The sequence below is a fragment of the Nannospalax galili genome, unplaced genomic scaffold (assembly GCF_000622305.1).
Source record: "Nannospalax galili isolate Female #2095 unplaced genomic scaffold, S.galili_v1.0 scaffold255, whole genome shotgun sequence".
In the NCBI taxonomy this organism is placed as follows: domain Eukaryota; kingdom Metazoa; phylum Chordata; class Mammalia; order Rodentia; family Spalacidae; genus Nannospalax; species Nannospalax galili.
The window spans coordinates 933,881-951,637 of NW_008338999.1; the positions used below are offsets into that span (position 1 = coordinate 933,881).

A 17,757-nucleotide genomic window follows, 5' to 3' on the forward strand; every position below is an offset into this window, starting at 1 on the left:
ACATCACTGCTTCCACAGGGGATTAAAGCCTGAGGTATTGGAACAAAACCAAAGAAATACCTTGTTTAGCCTGCCTCTCCAGGTCCCAAATTTGCTATGTAGCCAAGGATAGCCTTGAACTCCAGGTCCTCCCCCTCCACCTCCTGAATATCAGATTTCATGCAAGCCGCACCACACCCAGCTTCCCTTGCTCTTTTCTTTTCATAGTGTAGAATGCTGTTGTGCTGTTGTTGTTTTATTTAAAGTTGTAAAACAGGAACTGTTACTAAACATACAAACTCTATATTTAGGTTGAGGAGAAACAAAAACAGAAACAAAAACTACTACTCCAACAGTCAGAAAGAAAACGTGCAAGTCGGGACACATACTTTCACTTAGAAAAAGATATATACAGACATAAACATGTGATGGGTACTGTGCTGATGTTTGTCTTTAAGAGAAGCCTCGGTTTCTTCATGGAGTGGTCTGCACATACTTTATTCGCCATCATTAATAATTCTTTGGGCTTTCAAAAGACTTTTTAATAAAGATGCTTCAGCAAACATTATTGTTAGGTGCAAAATTCTAAAGCAGTTACCATCTGTCACACAATTCGCCCAAGGTACACAGACTTGGGGTACTTCTCCTTAAGAGCAGGCCACTGAACAATGAAGTAGTCAGACAGATGGAGCAGAATCTTCCCAGACAAGGATAAAGTTTCTACTCGGCAGATGCTTTCAACGTAGACAATGATCACTTTCTTTATTCCGAGTATCCCAAGGAGAAGGGCAGATACACAGATAGGAATACATGTTCCTGGTCCATTACACAGCACCTTAAAAAACACAGAAGGTCAAATTAAAATACAGAATACTGTCCTAATTTGGACGTTTTGCATTAAGATCGTCTTGATCTTAGAAGGGAATTTATTTATTTTTGTTTTATTTTTCTGAAGGGGAGAGAACAAACATGGTCTCCCACTACCACAAACTGCAGGAGTCGACACTTCCGGAGTGTAACTGTAACCTCTACCCTAGGAAAACCACTAATCATAGTATCTCCAGAGGGAGATTTATTAACTCAGTTAAGTCTTTCCTTGTCAAGAACCAGATGTAGCAAACAGAGTGTACTTAAGATGATGCACTCAGGAGGCATGTAGGGCTGTGATATCTTGGCTCTCCTGCTTACCAGCTATGAACTGGGGCAAATCACTTTCTTGTCTGTGTGCGTGTGTGTGTGTGTGTGTGTGTGTGTGTGTGTGTGTGTGGTATAGGTGTGTATATACTTGTATGCGCACATACATGTGTGTTCACCCGTATGTTGCAAGTAGAGGCCAGAGGCGGACACTGGGTATTTTTTTTTTTTTTTGTATTTTTGAGACAGGGTCTCCCTGTAGCCCCAGCTGTCCTGGAACTCACTACGTAGACCAGGCTGGCCTTGAACTCACAGAGATCCGCCTGCCTCTGCCTCCCAAGTGCTGGGATTAAAGGTGTGCACCACCACGCCTGGCTCTCTCTCTTTTTTTTTAAAATTGCTTTACACTTAATTTTCTGACTGAACATAGAGCTCGCCATTTTGGCTAGGTAGCTGACTGTTATTTGAGCCCCAGGATCTGTCTTTCTCCATCCACCAGTTCTCGAGCTACAGACACTCATGAATTTTATGTAGGTGCTAGGGATGTAAACTTGGGTCCTCATGCTGTGTAGCAGGTACTTTACCTACTGTACCATCTCCCCAGCCCCACAAATCACTTAACTTCTAACTTTTAGCACAGTGCCTGGTGATTATTCAGTACTCAGTGGGTAGACTATGTTGTTATTCTTTTCCAACTACTTGTGAAATCTTCAACGTCCCAGATATAGAGAAAACAGATAAAATTAACTAAGATCTATTCAGTTTTCTTTCTTCTATGCACATTTTTAAAAAATATTTATTATTTTTATTTTATGTGTATGAGTGCATGTGTGTAAGTGCACCTGTGTTGTGCAGTGCCCGCAGAGGTCAGAAGAGGGCATTGGATTCCCCTGGAACTGGTGTTACAGATGGCTGTTAGCCACCATGTGGGTGCTGGGAATCGAATCCAGGTCCTCTGCAATAGCAATCAGTGCTCTTATCCACTAAGCCATCTCTCTAGGCCCTGGACATGTTTTTAATGTAGAAATAATGCTTTCAATGACTCATAATATATATGTATATATATACATATATATTATTTTTTTACTGTACTTGTTTTTATGTGTATGAGTGTTTTGCCTGCATGTATGTAAGTGAACATGTTGTGCAGTGCCCATGGAGACCAGAAGAGGGCATCAAATATCCTGGAACTGGAGTTAAAGATGCTTGTTAGAGCCATGTGGGCGCTGGGAACTGAACCTGGATCTTCTGCAAGAGCAGCCAGTGCTCTTAACTTCTGGGCCATCTCTCCAGCCCCTCATAGTATATTTTTGTGTAATATGAAATTATTTTGGGGGCTCCAATCCAATAAACAGAACATTGAAAAGAAGGCTACTACACAAAGGACATTTTTCCCTCAAGAGAGATTAACTTGTATTTATAATGCAGAAGTTAGTGCTCTTGGAATTCTGCTAATTTTTTACAGAAAGCCACTGATTTTAAATAATTTGGTTGACTAACCTAATGAGAAGTAACAAGTCCAATCACAGAACAACTGCAAACAATTTTTATAGGTTTTTTTAATTTAAAAAATTTATTTATTATTTTTATTTTATGTGTATGTGTGTATTGCCTGCATGTAGGTACGTGCACCTGTGTTGTGCAATGCCCGTGGAGGTCAGAAGAGGCTGTCAGATCCCCTGGGGCTGGAGTTACAGACAGTTGTTAGCTGCCATGTGGGTGCTGGAATTCAAACCCTGGTCTTCTGCAAGAACAGTGTTCTTAACAACTGAGCCATCTCTCCAGCCCCTTTTATAGGACTGAAAAATGAGAGGAATCTTATTTCATGAGATTATTAGTAAGATAATTTATTAGTATTTGAGAAGAAAACATTTTATACAATGTCTTACTCATATGCTCATATTGACTGAATTAGCAAAACTAATAAATCATTTTACTCCACAACTATGAAACAGCAGGTCTATGGCTGTCTACACAGTAACACATGCCTATAAGGCATCATCTATAATGTCACGTGATCCCTCCAACACCAAGTCCACAAAACTTACTGATGCCAGAGAATCTTACAGTGGGAAGGGTCTCCAGATACACTAATAAACTGTTACAGCCATTCAGGACAGACAGACAGAAAATGCTGCCTCTGTGTGAACACAGTTAGGGTTGTAAGCGTTTGATAAGGGTCATTTTGTCCAGACTCTGTCCTTCCTGGGGGTATGACCTCCGAGACAATGGCTCAGAGATTTGGGAGGAGACAGAGTGCTGCCTGTTTCAGGTAGGATCAATTTTTTAATGTTTTTCTGAAGTGCTCTTCTTACAACTTAAAACAATTTCAGTCTTTCATGGAGAACTTCTCATTCAGAATTTCACTTTGGATTACCAGTCACTAGGCTGATGTCCAGTTTGGTCTTTAATCTCCATTAAATTAACACACCTTCAAAGCAGTATAGTACAAATAAGATGTGCCTGGGGAGGGGCAGAAGAGTTCCACAGGCAGCAGACCAGCTCCGAGACTGCATAGCAGTAGTAATGATTACCACTACCTCAGCTCTCATCACCACTATTTATTAACAACTCACTATGGCCAGGCACTATACTGAGCATTTTACACATATTGTTTAATTAATGCTTAATTATTTGAGAGAAGTCTTATTGTTTCTCTTGCTTGATTTTTTGCAAAACAGGAAACTGAGAGAGAGAGAGATATTAAGCCCTTTGCTTGATCATAGGTTTAGGAGGTAAAGGAGTTATATTGCTTCAGGCCACGTTTTTCTTCTGTGACTCAGTTAACCTACCTTAAAAAATGGGGAAACTGGTCTAAATGGCATTCCCTGTCAGCTCCAGGATTGCATGACTCCAGTTTGCCTCCAGTGTTGACCTATGCTTACAAACTTGCTCTGAATCCTCTCCTGGCTTTACAGTGCTTTTTTTTCCCCCCTTCCAGGTATGGATGCCTGCCACGAGTGACACAGGATGTTTAGCAGTATCCTTGGCTTTTGTCCCTAAAACTCCACTAGTCAAGATAGCCAAGAAGGACCAAGCACAGACAAATATTTCCAGGTGACAAGCACTGTATTAAAATATGTTCTAATCTTTGGATTATTTGTTTTGCTTTTCTTAATCTTCTTTTCAACAGTATAGAACAAAATAAAAATTACAGCTTCCTGGAACTTGAAAAATATAAAAAATTATTATGCTACTTAAAAATGTATATATCCAGTGTTCACTTCAACCCCTGACTGATACTCTCTACACAAGTGCTGTATACACTGAGATTATGAAAATGACTGGGTATTGATGGGAGATGCTGAACGACCCACCATAAATGAGAAGTGGAGACTGGGAAGGTGAAAACCAAAGGTATTTTGCTTGTTTCTCTCTGTTATACAGCTCCATATTCTCAGGCACCTTGCTAGAAAAGTTCGAGGTATAGAAAAACTGCAAAATCACCCAAGAAGAAGTCAGAGGGTACACCTTGACCAGCATGTGCAAGGCCCTGTCTTTGACCTCTACCCAGGGTAAGGGAGTCAGAAGGGAGAACTAGAAGGAAAAAAAAAAGACAAACTAATCTCAAGGAAAACCACTTTTAATTAGGCACAGGACTTAAATTTGAGTTTCAGACTTCTAGAAAAGTTTTTATAAATAGTGTGGATTATGATTTCATTATTCAAAGAAGTATACCAAAGAGACACTCCAAGCACTGAGAAAGAATTCACTGAGTAAGCCTTAAGTAAAACTGTGTTACTGTAATGGCCGGAAACAGGAATTGTCAATGGATGCAGACCACTGCCACTCCAGAAGCCCCTTAGAAGCAAGGCTTACTTCAAAGACTATCTCTACTCTGCAGTAGAACGAAGCTGGCTACAAGGAAAAGAGAAGGCAGGAGCAGGGGGCGCAGGGAGAGTAACCCTTCTTTGTCTGTCCTATGTGGGGTCAAAGTTCCCCTTCGGTAGGCAGATATGTCCACTTGCAGCTTTACTATACACTCCCATCATAAACACATACATGGCTGGCTGATGTAATAGCTGTAACCCAGGTTATTTTTTCAAACAGTCAACATTAGTTTACCTTTTTCTCAGGGGACCAAGTATATTTCTTTTTTAAAAAGAAAATATTTTATTTAGTATTACCTACATGTATGTGAGTGCACCCGTGTCATATCCTCCGCAATACCACGGAGGTCAGAAGAGGGCTTCAGATTCCCCTGAAACTGGAGTTAAGGACGCCTACATGTATGTGAGTGCACCCGTGTCATATCCTCTGCAATACCACGGAGGTCAGATTCAGATTCCCCTGAAACTGGAGTTAAGGACGGTTCCTAGCCACCATGTTGGTGCTGGGAATCGAAGCTGGGTCCTCTGCAAGAGCAGTCAGTGCTCTTAACCGCTGAGCCATCTCTCCAGCCCTGGGACCAAGTATATTTCAATTTGAATGTTTGAGTGACTTTAAATCCAGTCTGACCAGAACTTACTACGTAGCCCAGGCTGGCTTCAAACTCCTGAATGATCCTCCTGTCCACCTCCCAAGTGCTGGAATTACAGGCATGTGCCAACATGCCCCGCTGAAGCAGTGCTTTTTCCATTGTCTGGAACCCTGGTGGGAGTGAACTTAGTACTACTGACATCTAGCTTGCTACCCTGTGGGGAGCTTGAGAATGAAGTCACTGTAAAGCCAAGCAGAGCAGAGAGATGAAGACAGGCCAGGTTCCCCCTGAAGGCAACATTTAAGATCCATGAATCCAGCTGGGCCTGAAGGAAACCAGATCTCTCCCTGGACATACCAGGTATGTGAGGGAATACATTCCAGTTTTGTTTAAGCCAGTTTCAATTAAGATTTCTGTCACTGGCAATAAAAGCATACTAATTGACAAAATGCTTTATTTTGTCTAACTCTCTGACTTGCATCTGACTACTGGCAGTACCAACTAGTAGGTGTTCAATATGAATCTGTTGGATGAATTACTGAATGAATATAAACTTCTGAAAGCAGGATGTTCAAGAGATGTACTAAGGATAACGTTAAATTATAGGCCAAGAAAATGAAAGAGGCCAGGGTACTATAAATATGGAGTCATGAAGACAGATGAGCAAGGCCAAGATGAAGAATAGTTTTAACAGGTTCGTTATTCTGTGCATTTGGATCACCACAGGCCAAGTCCCGCTGGCTGAAACATAACACCTGCATGCATGAAAAGACACATTTAACCTCAGCAGCCTGAATTTAACTCCCAGCCCAGCAGGAACCCCTCTCAACCCTGAATCTGGGACTGAGACTTTAGAGGTGTTGTGTCAGTTACAGGTCAGGGATCATGTAGTTCAGGCTGATACGACAGAGGGAGCATGTGAAGGTAAGACAGAAAGTCATGCAAAGGCCTCAGTCTTAAAGAGACTAGACGACAGAGTCAGGTGTGGTGGCACACGCCTTAAATTCTAGCAGAGGCAGATGGATTTCTGTGAGTTAGAGGCCAGCCTGGTCTACCTAGCAAGTTCCAGGCCAGCTAGGGCTACAGGGAGACCTGTCTCAACAACAAAACAAAACAAAACAAAAAATAAAAAAAGACTAGAAAAAGCTGGGCATGGTGGCACATGCCTTTAATCCTAGCAGAGGCAGGTGGATCTCTGTGAGTTTAAGGCCAGCCTGGTCTACATAGAGAGTTCCAGGCCAACTGCGGCTATAAGGAGACCCTGTCTCAAAAACAACAACAAAAAGACTGCACAAAGAAGTAGAGTCCAACTCTGTGCTGATGGCCTTAAAGGCACTTTCTGACAGTCTTGCTGATGGCTGTGGAGGTTAGAGAGGTCTGGAGCTGCGGGAACAGAGCTTTAGGGAAGGTTTTGTTGAGCTCCTAGAGGCAAGGATAAAACCAGAGGCAAGATAAAGCCAGACAGTTAGAGCCCTCTGTCAAAACTGAGCTGTCTCAGGTAGGCAGGGTCTGCCAACATTCCACCCTTCTATTTATAGCATCATGGTTCCACTAAACACGAAGGTAAACAAGGAGGTAGTGAAGGGAGTCAACACCCACAGGCAGATTCTGAAGGTAGGCGATACAGGAAGAAAAGCATCTCAGCTATGAAGCCTAATAAGAAGCAAAGTTGGCTAATGTACATTAAGAATAGTTAGAGAAATAAGAGGAAAAGCACAAAGTCCGCTTATTCTCCAAAGCTTGTACGAATAAATCGTAAAATGATTAATGATGTTTCTTGCATCAGGAAAAGCTAAGGTAGAGACAAAGAGGTCTTCAAATTTAGTCAAGGGAAGAAAAGAGAAAGAAGTGTCAGCTATGGCTGTTTAGTGATCACCAGGGAGAAAAGGGACAGAGGACAGAAGGAAGCACAGGTGGCAAAGGGTTTACAGAATGGAATAAAAATCAGTATGTGAACATAGGGGCTGGAGAGATGGCTCAGCAGTTAAGAGCACTGGCTGCTCTTGCAGAGGACCCGGGTTCTATTGTCAGCACCCACATGGTCGCTAACACCTGTCCATGGCTCTAGTTCCAGGGGATCCAATGCCCTCTTCTAGCCTCTGCAGGGAATGCATGACACAGGTACACTTAGATACATGCAGGCAATACACTCATACATAAAATAAAACCAAATAAATCAAAATAAAATTATGAACATGAAGAAGAGTCGAAACAGACAGAGTGGGAAGCAATGACTGAATATATGGAAAAGGGTGAATTCTTTAAACACTAGAAGAGTAAGAACCCAGAGTACTTGGTATGAGGCTGATTTGGAAAAACTGTACTTTCCTATAATGTGATAAGGGAGAGCAACGGTGAACAGTAAGTTTTCCATCAATGAATTTTCTATTAAGTATGAATAATTTTGAGCCTATTATAGAAAACAAAAAGCAAAAATAAAGTATCTTTTCAATATAACCAATGTTAACATTTGGCATATTCCTTTTGAATTTATATTTTATATATATTCATATTCTTCATAAACTATATTCAGGGGCTGGAGACATGGCTCAGTGGTTAAGAGCACTGACTGCTCTTGCAGAGGATCCGGGTTTGATTCCCAGCACCCACATGGCAGCTGCAAACCGTCCTTAACTCCAGTTCCAGGGGAATCCGAAGCCCTCTTCTGACCTCTGCAGCATTGCACGATATGGGTGCACTCACATACATGCAGGCAATACACTCATACACATACAACAAAAATAATAAATAAAATATTAAAAAATATATATTCATACATGCATACTTATGAGAGCATACATAATACATAAAGTTCTTTTTAGTTATGTTTTTATTTTCAGAATGTCTTAAACAATCCTTGATTTTTAATGGATACATGTACCTAGGTCTACAGGTATGTCATGATTTACTTAATCACTTTTCTGATGATGGAAGCAACTGTTGTTGAAGATTTAGGCTGACTCCTTTTCCTAAACTCTGTTGTCATGAAGATCGGTATGTATAAATTTGTGACCTCGAAAGTTTTACTTTTGTACTGAAGTATGCTTTGGAGTTCTTGCTGAATAAGAGGTTAGCACAAATAGTGTCAAGGAATTTAAAGAAGATGCAGAAAGTTTAATGAAATAACTGCCATGGACCACAGATGGGCCATATGGTCTTTTTAAAGTTTTATCTTGTTCCTGCCTAGATTCTGAGCGATGCTGGTAGCAGGTGGACTCCATTTCTTGTAGCATATGTGCGATACTCCTTGCCAGGCCCCTTCTGCAGTTCATAAATGGGTCAGTTCCTTGGCCAGATGTCTGCCTCCATCTGCCCAGGAGCCAATGGTAGAGAGGAGCAGGGCTGGGGGAGAATCTGTTCTAGAGGCAAAGGCAGGGTCCAGCACCCAGTACTGGTGGTGCCAACTGCAGCGTCCACTGACCAGCAGCAGTAAGTGTCTTCTGCCAGCAGCTCCACGGCCACGGACTGGGGCAACGTTCTTCCCGCTCAGATCCCACTTCACCCTGTGCTTTCTACTGCTATTTCATTAGCACTCCTGGTCATGTTAGAGTCCTCAGAAGTCCTTCTCTAAATTCTTTTTATTTCTATTAGCCAGAATGGATGATATTTGTTACCAATAATGCCAATTACTCTCTCTGGACTTGGGCCTAGGTTGCGACAACATGGCTAAAGGCATCAAGAAGATCAGGACTGTGGGTAAATATGGGTCCCACTATGGTGCCTCCCTCTGGAAAATCATGACAGAAATTGAAACCAGCCAGCAGGTCAAGTGTGCTGGCTTCTTCAGTGGCAAGACTAAGATGAAGAGTCGGATGGGTTGGCATCTGGCACTATGGTTCCTGGTGGGGCCCAGATTGTAGCACCACCTCCACTGCCAGTTAGGGCTGCCACTGGAAGACTGAAGACACTTAAAGACAGCCGGGGCACTACTATCTGAGACACCCCCAACCCACAATAAATGAGTTAATGTTTGAAACAACAACAGAAGAATCCTAACTAGTATAAAAGAGCTATGAGAACAGCAAACACAGTCAGGGAACCAATAGATCACATCACAGTTAGGATTTCCTCAGGCAGGGTGGAAAGCACTGGCCAGTGAGCACAGGAAGAAGGGAGAAGCAGGAACGAGGACTTCAAAGCAAAAAGACACCGAACATGCAGAACAAATAAACAAAAGGCCTTAGAAGAGGGGAAGAAGGGAAGAGCACTAACACAAACATGTCAGAAAACTGGAGCTAGCAGCATCTGAATTAGTGGAGGGAGGAAAGAAGATGCAGCTGTGGAGTGGGTGGTCCCTACCACAGAGCAGTCCAGAGGCTGAGGTGAAGCCTGAGGAAAGGAAGTGCTGAGTGTCCACGCTCGATGGAAGTGGACAGAGGCAGGAAAGGGATGTGAGGCAGATGGGGGTGACAGATGCACTTGGCTCTCAGTACAGTACACTGCATTTCTACTTTTTTATATCTAGTCATCTGAGTAATAATAGACAGAAACATCTAAATATCAAGACCAACACGAAATAACCAAATAAACTCTAAACACTTGAATCAGTGTTTATAAGCCTCAGGGTCTCGTCCAGTTCTGTCCCTAACAATCTGGAACTGCCGTCATTGTGTGCACAGCATTTTGTACTTTACTCTTCTACCTGCATAATTATTTGCATCGCACACTTCTACATACACAGTTGCTGCTACATTGCATGAACACGTGGCAGCCCACCTAGCCAGTTTTGTTTTGGAATTTACATTTTCTGATTTCTACCATATGGACTTGAAAAATGTTATGAAATAGACGGCAAGAAAAGAAAACCAATGATTTTAAGTTAAAATTAATGATCAAAGCATATCGCCCTTAGTTGCTTTTCTATCTTTCTTAACACCCAGACATAACTTTCATCTTCTTCTAAACCATATCAAAGAATAAGTTACATTTTATCTATGTTAATGCATAATGTTTTAAGGATTCTGGTGCCTTAAATAGTTACTTGCACTGTTCTGGGTGGCAATTCAAAAACACTGTTTATTTACAATTTTATCAAGTAACTGGAAAGAGTAGCAAACTTTGAAGTTGTAAGATCTTGCCCAATTGATAAGTTTATTAGACTGCTACCCCATCACTGATCACTCTTGCTCAGATATAACATCCCTACTCCTGTGTTTCCACACAGCCCATCTAAAGGCTAAATGAAAGTCATGAAAGAAGCCAGGCATGGTAGCACATGCCTTTAATCCCAGCACTTGCAAGGCAGAGGCAGGAGGATCTCTGTGAGTTCAAGGCCAGCCTGGTCTACATAGTGAACACCAGCCCAGCTGGGGCAACAGGGAGACCCTGTCTCAAAAAGAAAAAGACCAGAAAAAAAAAGTCATGAAAAAGATGAAATTCTCTAATTGGTGGTAACATGGATGGAACTGGAGGATGTTATGTTAAATGAAATAAACCAGGCACAAAAAGACAAATACCACATGTTCTCACATGTGGAAGCCAAAAGAGTTGATTACATAAAAGTAGAGAGTAGAATAGAGATCATTCGAGACTAACGAGGGGCAGTGACAGAGTGGGTAATGTGTGGCAGAACACAGCTTTCTTTGAGGGGAAGCAGTTCTAATGTTATATAGCACAAAAGGATAACCACAGGCTATAGCAATTATAAGTTTCAAAAAAGCAGAGAAAAGAGCAACCATTTCCTAACCCACGAGGACCAATAAAAGGCTTAGTTGGGACTGGGTAGAAGGGGGAACTTGAGATGGTTATAGTAAGGCTCTCAGGGTTTGAGCTTCTTGTAGTGAATAATGTAAACAAAGATATGGGGCAGGACAGATTGGCCCTATTGGTTTTTAGGGGGCAATGGGTAGTTAGAATAAATTATTTTCTAAGAATGGTAAGGATAATGAATGGCAATCTAATCAGAAGCAAATAAAACAGGAAGACAGGGTCTGCTCAGTGGAGGAGGAGGAGAGAGGAAGGACAGGGAGTGATGGGAAAAGGAAACAAGGTCTCCTTCATAGCCAGGCTACTCTTGAATTCATGATCCACCTGCCTCAGCCTCCCAGGAATGCACCTCCAGGCATGGCTTCACTTCCACAACCGCATGCTAGTAATATCCATCAAATCTAAGACTATCTACTGTATGAACATCTTAGACTTCTTGATGGCTGTTCTTCCATCTCTAAGTGCAAAGCAGCCAAGAGAGCTCAGAGGCTCCTGGTGCTCACACTCAATTAATGCTTCATTTCCCCATAATCACAAATCAAACACATGAATAAAAAAAAAACAAAAAAAACCTTAAAACAAACAAATAAATGAATCTACTCTTTGGGATCATCCCTGAAGACCAGGCCAACTGAGCACTGCTTCCTGAGTCTTCCCACTTCTGTTTCAATTGAGGAAACTCAATCTTTTCGTCTTCCTGTTCTCTGCACAAATGGCCGAAGTGTCAACTTCCTGCCTTCTTGGTTTTTTTGATTTGACTTTATTTTCAACCCAGTGAAATATTTTCAACAAGTTTGTTGACCCTTATGAACTCAGTGTTTTTTCCCTTTATTTTCCTCACACCCTATATTAGGTGGAACTAATACAGCCATAGCCAGAAGGGGCCACTACTGAGTACTCACTATTTGCTAGGTACAGAGCCTAAAGTCTAGCATTTTGCAGAATTATAGTAGTAGTTCTTTATCCATGGGGCTTTGTTACAAGCCAAGACCTTCAGTGGATGCTTAATGCCATGGACATACCAAACCCTAGATAGACTATGTTTTCTATACACACATACTGTCTTAGTCTGTTTCTCCATTGCTGTGACAAAACACTCTGACCAATACCAACTTGGGGAGGAAAGGGTTTATTTAGCTTACATATCCCAGGTCACAGCTCATCTGGGAGCCCAAGGTAGGAACTCAGGGCAGGAACCTGGAGGCAGGAGCTAGAGCACAGGCCATGGAGGAATGCTGCTTACTGGCTTGCTCCCCGGGCCCCTACTCAGTCTGCTTTTTTATATAACATAGGCCCACCTGGCCAGGGGTGGCACCACCCACAGTGGGCTGGGCCCTTCCACATCACTCAACAATCAGGAAGGTGCCCCATGGATATGGCCACAGGCCAGCCCAATGAAGGTAATTTCCCAATTGAGGCTCCCTTAACCCAGGTGTGTCAAGTTGACACCAACGCTATCCAGCACACATACCTAAGACAAAGTTGAATCTATAAACAAGACATGGTATGAAATTACCAATAATTAATAATAATATAGATAATGACATATATATATATATATCCCTAATTTTTACCATTTCACTTAAAGGAAGGACTTTATGGCTTTTCTTTGGCATATTCAAATTTCTAACATTACTTTATTATTGAGTAAAATAAGTAGTACTTAAACACAAGCACAGTGATACCATGACTGTTATCTGACAACAGAGAAGACTACTAAGTGCTAATGGATGAAGAGCGTACACAGCACGGACATGCTGCACAAGGGGGAGGCTCATGTCCTGGGCAGGGCAGAAGGGGTAATTGCTACTCAAAACAGCAAGCATTTTAAACCTCACAGATTATAGAATTTTCCACTCACTATTTTCAGACAGCAGCTTACCATAAGAAATGGCAAAAGTAAACCTTGGGAGGAGAGAAGGGTCTGCTGTTGGACCTCATTCAAAGTTTATAATGCCCTGTGAGGCTATTTTCATGTTTTAGTCAAAGGAGCTAAAGCACAGAGAAACTGACATATGCAGTCACACAGCTAGGTACTGAGCTGGCTGAAACTCACAACAAAGCTTTCTGAAGACTATCCCAGGGTTCTCTCCACCACACTGGCACATGCCAGGCCTGCCAACTAAATCTCATGCCAGCCAGAAGTGGGCTTAAGGTAAGGGGTGCCAGGGAAGAGGTTGCAGCATGCTACTGGACTAAGATGAACTGGTGAATTAATTACTTTTACATGTTTGTGACAAAGTACCTAGCAGAAACAAGAGAGGAAAGCTTTATTTTGCTCAAGGTTCCAGAGGGGTCAATCCATCAGGAAGGGGAAGGTATGCCAGAGCAGGGTAGTTAGATTACCTCAGCGACTTCTTTTAACAAAGGCCCTCCCTCTGCTTTCCATCAGTTCATAATAAAGCCACTATATTATGCATCCATAGGGATTAATCCAGTCATTAGATCAGAACCTTGAGACTTACTGTCCTGGAAACCACCTCACAGACAAATCCAGAGGTATGCGGTCTCAACCTTCTTCAGGTGTTTCCTAAACCAATCAGGCTGACAACTGAGAGCAACTGTAACAATTAGGAAAGCCTTTCTGTAGAGAAAATGGTGAAATGGATAACATTTTTTAAAGGCAGTATCCTTTCTAAACAGAAGAAATCTTGACTTCAAAGTAAGTTTATTAATTCCTTTCTTGTGTTGAGGACTCTCTTAAATGGGTAAGTGATGTCTTGCCCATGACACTTCCTCAGTTTCTATACATATTTCCATGTATCAAATGTCTGTCTTGCTGAACTGAAAACTAGTCTACGGTTTTCCTTAAATATTTTATCTGCAAATTATTTCTGTAGTATAAAAAACAAGATTATCTGATTCCTCAATTTTAAGTCAAAAGGATACATAAGAACACTTGTTTATGAGCTTCTGTGTGTGTATGTGTGTGTGTGTGTGTGTGTGTGAGAGAGAGAGAGAGAGGATGAAAGAGAGTTTAAGACAGTGAAATAGAGACAAAAGATGGAATTTGGCAAACTGAGATGCATTAAGTTGCTGTAATTTTTTAGTTATTTATTTTATTAAAATATTTTATTTGGCTGGGCGTGTGCTTTAATTCCAGCACTTGGGAGGCAGAGACAGGATCTCTGTGAGTTCGAGGCCAGGCTGGTCTACATAGTAAGTTCCAGGCCAGCTGGGGCTATACTATTTTTATTTTATGTGTATGAGTGTATTGCCTACATGTATGTAAGTGCACCCATGTCATACACTGCCCGAGGAGGTCAGAAGAAGGCATCAGATATCCTGGAACTGAAGTTACGGACAGTCGTTAGCCACTATGTGGGTGCTAGGATTCAAACCTGGGTCGTCTGTAAGAGCAGCCAGTGCTCTTAACTGGTGACCCATCTCTCCAGCCCCTTAATTTTATTTTTTATGTGTATGAGTGTTTTGCCTCCGTGTATTTAAGTTCACAGTGGTGCACAGTACTTGTGGAGGTCCGAAGGATCCCACGGAACTGGAGTTAGGGATGGTTGTTAGTTGCCAAGCTGTACTCTTGGTGTAAAGAGAATGATACTTTGGGGCAAAGTTTAGATTTTACAGCCTGAATGAACTGCTACGATCCTCTGAAGAACCTGTGCTCTACTCACTTGGCGTTGAGGTTCTCAAAAGTTGTCTTCTTTTCATAGCTGACAGTGTGTTTTCCAGTATCCCAGCAATGATGCAGTGACACTGTGAGTAACTTAGCAGTGTCTCTGAGGTCGCTGTTCAAGATTACTTGACTTACACTGTTTGCTTGGCTGCACTGATGGCCTTGTCCTGCTGCAGACTTGAAGACAAGAGCACTCATCTGAGGGATGCAATGAGTTGATCTTGGCTCTGCTCAGAGAGGAGTCGACTGAAAGTGCCAAGTAGAGAAGCAACCCTGCACTAGGGTTTCCCAGGTCTCCATACCACATTCATCTAGGGGTTCCTATTAAAATGGGGAGTCTTTCTAAATTGGAATCCCTGGGTTTAGGGCCCAGGACTATGCAGTTTCAGTTAACTCTCCGGTGATCTGGTGCACACGAGCACTTGGAAACTCTTCTACTAGAACAGAGACTACAGGCAGCAGCCTTCAGGCACGGCACTCCTGTCTACATTTATTCCTGCAAGAGGGCCTGTGTGTGTCAAGGGGAAAGTGGCAAGGGAAGGAAGGGTAGATGCTGGAGAGCCACCAAAGGCTCTTCTGTCTCCTCCATGAGACCAAACAGTCTGGCTGGACAACAGTGGAGGTTCCCAACAACAGAGACAGCTCAGCCAGAAACTCTTCCCTCAGCTCATTACACTTGGTCATCTCTTATAAAACAAGTATCCCTAGAGGAAATAATTACCCTAAGGACTAAAAGTATTCTCTGTAATTATCTGCTAATGCTTTAAAAGGAGGAGTTAATGGCATTCAGGGGATGTGGACAGGGGATAAAGAAGGCATTAATAGTGACGTGGCAGGAAACAAGGTACCATATCCCCTTCCACTAAAAGTTCACCTTAGTCTCTAAGGTGTCCCAAGCCATCCCTGCTAAGAGCACTAAGGGGATGGTTTGCTGTCCATGCTTAGCAGCACAACCTGGGACTTTGGGGAGGGAATGGCTAGGTAGGCAGGCCCCACCTGATGGGGCTTAGTCTATCTGTAGCACACAGCCAAGCCCCTGTCAGAGCAGACTTTTATGGACAAGACAGCAGATTTAATTTAATATAGCCAGTAACCTGGGAAACAGCTTGCTTGACCAAAAACCAAATTTTCTTAAAGAGATTCTTGGTCACTGTGAGAATACTATACCTCTAGGCTTCTAATTCAAATACAGAGCTCCCTGTTTCTTGAAACAATAGTTTCTGCCCAGTGAGTATTTGAGGTGTTGAGATTCTAGGGAAGAGAGGGATGAGAACAGACTTTAGAGCCACACCACCAAGGATTGATTCGTGGCTTGGTTACCTCCCACCTGTGTGACCTGGGCTTAGTTATTTCACCTTTCCAAGACTGTTTTCTCATGTGTAAATGAAGGCTGCAGTAGTGACCACTGGGTCACGGGGAACTGAGGGAAAGCCAAGGCCCACTTAGGCCGTAGCCAGTGCACTGCTGCTCTTCTTAGCATCTCTGTGCACAGCTCCCTCACAACTACCAGAGACGGGTCTGAGGCTGAAGGGGAAGAGAACGGTGGTGGCATGAGCACAGTCGATGTTCTTCCACAACGCCTCTTTTGATTGAATTAGCCTTCTCTCCTCCCTCCGGGCCTGCCATGGGCACTGCTGGGCCACCGTCCAGGCACCTTCCACAAGGGCAGTGGGTTCTCAGGTTCTCTTTAAGAGGCTTTTAAGTAAAAAGAGAGGTGGAAATAATAAAAAAAAAAACTCCCTATTATTTTATGATTCAGCTAAGAGGGCCAATAATGAAGGCCATGTTATTTACTGGCAAACTTTCTCAGGGTAAGCTTAAAAATAAAATTCCACCATGAGATTTAGACAGTCCATTTCAGGGTATAAAACGGAATTATCCTAACTAGGATTAAATCACACTTCCTGCATCCGACAGTGTTTCCAGGGAGAGTAAGTGCCATGCAGCCTTCAATGCCACTTGTCTGTTGTTGTTCATGACCCCTACCTCCACTACTGTCTAACCCCATTCAGCCTTCCCTGCCAGCCCACCATAGTGTGAGGCTTTGAAACTCAGAGCTGGGTCTGAAAGCAAAACCAGGCTCCCTTTGGTTAGAGGAATTGGCAATGAAGGTGTGAGAGGGAGCAGAAGCAAGGCACTCACATGTACAACACACATTAACTTTAACCCTAAAGTTGTTATAAACCAAGGTGTTAAAAATCCACGTTGTAGTTCTAACAACAACCGCCAGTCAACCACTTGAGTTATCTCACCTCTATGTCTTTATTAAAAAAACCTACTGGTAGAAGGCAGCACAGCTGAAGGATCAGGTATGGATGCTGCTGCCCTGGGCAGTCTGAGTTTGGATCTTGTTCTGCCACCTAGCCATCAAATCGGGCTAAGTCAAATTTCTTTCTTATGCCCCATTTTTCTTATTTACAAAATGGGGATAAGAATGTCAGATAACCAACCCAGAGAGTTGTCATAAGGATTCAATGAGTTAAAATGTGTCTGGTATTAATGTGGGTATCTCAACGTTTTCTTGACACTTGGGCCTGGGAAAATGAATAAGCCTTTGGGGAATTCATAGAAATTCAGAATGCACTTAGTTCCTTGCACAGGCTTTGCAGAAAACAAGTGTATCAAACTTTTATTCACTGTTAGAGGTCTGGAGGTGCTGGCTGGTCTAACATTGCAACATCTTAGCAAAAGCACTGGCTTTGTAGAGTATGCCTACTGATGTACACAGATGCTTTTATAGCATGCCATTAGCTAAATATCCTATGCTCCAATCCTGACAATCCTGAGAGTCTTTACTTTTGCTCTGGAGTGTGTTACTGAATATGTTAAAGCTGTAGTGAAATGCTTCTTCTAATCATGTAGTTATTAAAAATTTAAAAAATGATTA

The 17,757-nt window shown here is 42.4% G+C and overlaps 1 protein-coding gene across 2 annotated transcripts in view; it reads right to left on the bottom strand.

Moving 5' to 3' along the window:
• Positions 1–503: 503 nt before the first annotated feature.
• The window catches only part of Alg14 (ALG14 UDP-N-acetylglucosaminyltransferase subunit), a 137,460-nt gene continuing 120,206 nt past the window's right edge, over positions 504–17,757 (bottom strand). For both annotated transcript variants that reach the window (XM_008833674.3, XM_029563826.1), the window contains exon 4: positions 504–814. In XM_008833674.3, coding sequence (XP_008831896.1) covers positions 584–814 — 231 coding nt within the window. In that variant the 3' untranslated portion in view covers positions 504–583. The remainder of the gene's footprint in view (positions 815–17,757) is intronic.